The sequence below is a fragment of the Cervus elaphus genome, chromosome X (genome assembly GCF_910594005.1).
Source record: "Cervus elaphus chromosome X, mCerEla1.1, whole genome shotgun sequence".
Classification (NCBI taxonomy): domain Eukaryota; kingdom Metazoa; phylum Chordata; class Mammalia; order Artiodactyla; family Cervidae; genus Cervus; species Cervus elaphus.
In genome coordinates this window covers 65,238,530-65,240,266 of record NC_057848.1, presented here as the reverse complement: position 1 = coordinate 65,240,266, position 1,737 = coordinate 65,238,530, and the positions used below count along the sequence as shown (strand labels likewise).

The 1,737-nt window shown below is 47.0% G+C and overlaps 1 protein-coding gene across 1 annotated transcript; it reads right to left on the bottom strand.

Moving 5' to 3' along the window:
- Nucleotides 1-267: 267 nt before the first annotated feature.
- LOC122688961 (spermatid nuclear transition protein 3-like) lies at nucleotides 268-919 on the bottom strand. Its single transcript, XM_043894975.1, has 2 exons — nucleotides 798-919; nucleotides 268-616 (listed from the first exon to the last, which is right to left on the bottom strand). Exons 1-2 carry the CDS (start codon nucleotides 912-914, stop codon nucleotides 401-403), a joined length of 333 nt encoding a protein of 110 aa, XP_043750910.1. The 5' UTR covers nucleotides 915-919; the 3' UTR covers nucleotides 268-400.
- Between the last annotated feature and the right edge of the window lie 818 nt (nucleotides 920-1,737).

The following is a 1,737-nucleotide window of genomic DNA, read 5'->3' as shown; positions in this document are numbered from 1 at the left end:
GAAATCAAGTGTTAAGCAGGGTTATCCATCTTCAGTGCAGACTCCTGACCCACTCCACACCTCTACTCTCTGGCTAACTGGGGACCGACCCCAGGGTCTGTTCCCCAAACTCTCAGGACCCCATACCCTCCTGTTTCCAGTGCCCACCTCTTCTCTTCTCTCCCTCCCTTCCATCAGAAAATTCACACACACACACAAATATCATCTTTTCACCATTTGATGTGTCTTTTATTTGCAGCCATCGGCTTACTATGTTCGTGTGAGAGTCTTTTCTTGGTTGGCCATTGCTAAGAATGCAGACCTCTGGAGACACATTTCTAAACTGTCTGACTTTTGCTATTCACTTACTGGCTGCCCAGGTTGTACTTCTCCAGAGTCTCTTCTTTTGGGGCGGCTGAGCTTATTTTCTCCTTTGATTCTGCCTCCTTCCTTGACTCTGCCTCATCTTTTGGTACCTTTTTCGGCTTCGATTCAATTTCTTTCGTCCACAGCGAGAGAAGAAACAGTTTGCTTTTCTTGTTTTCTTCACCTTCGTCGATTGAGTGGCATACGATCGGATTTTCTTTCTGAGGGCACCTTGTAGGGGTCTTCTGGCCCTCATGGTCATATTTCGTGCCTGCAAGACAAGACAAGTGTATTAGTTTTGAGGAAAGGACATAAAACCTGAGGTGGAAGGGAGACTTCATGAGAAAGGGATGTGGGCTAATGAGGGCTTTTGTGCCAGGCATGGGCAGGGTAGAGGTCTTGGGCAGCAAAGTCAGTGGAGAACATGGGAAGCTTAGTTGGAGTCATCTTACCTTCATACTGCCTCTGCACCTCCTTTGACAAAGGGTCTTCTTTTTTCCATTCTTCCTTGAAGCAAACCGCGTTGCAACTCTTCTTGACTGCGGTGGCTTCCTGGTTGCCTTAGTCATGATGGTGCCAAGAAGTGGCCTAGCCCAGACTCTCTGCCTCTGACCTCCCTATTTATACCCTTGGAGGACAATGAGGAGCCACACCCTTCAATCTGATTGGTCCGTTAGGCACTGCGCCAGCCAATAGTAGCTTGGGGGGCTTAGACATCACAGTGCACCACTGTGCCCATCAACATGGGCTAGTGGATGCTGAGGGAGGCCGTGATGTAACCTTCCCACTGCTGACATGTCTGTGTGTCTGATTCTGGGGAGTGGTGATTCAGGGGCATGGTGCTTCTCCTCATGACTTTCAAACTTCCTTTCTGTTCTCTTTATCCTTTGACTTATATGTGCCACTTCAACACTCCTGCCTCTTTCATCCCTCTATGAACATCTGCCGAACCCTTTCTGTCCCACTTCATCCCTTCAGAGTCCTCTAAGCACTTCATCTCTAGATCACCTTCTGCCTGTTGGGGGTTCCTGAGGGGCTTAAGGAACTTAAGAGCAAGCACTTAAAGTGGACAAAGGTAATTAAGAACAGGTTGGATGTTTTATCTACTGTGATGAGCTTTAGCGACCCCCAGACTTGGTGAATCCTCTCTGTTGCCCAAAGTTCAATACACAGTCTCCAGAAGATTACACATCAGAGCAAAGACAGTTTTAAATGTCTCCTCCACTAAATTTTTTGGGGACACTTCAACTCTCATATTGAGTAGGGAAACTCAACTTGCCCCATTTAGCAGAAATCAATTCCTGATTGTTTTTTTTTAAAGGAAGTTGCTCAAAGTCAAGAGTCAGTTCACCAGTGCACCACTGACTCTTGACAAAATCACTTCCCCAGTCA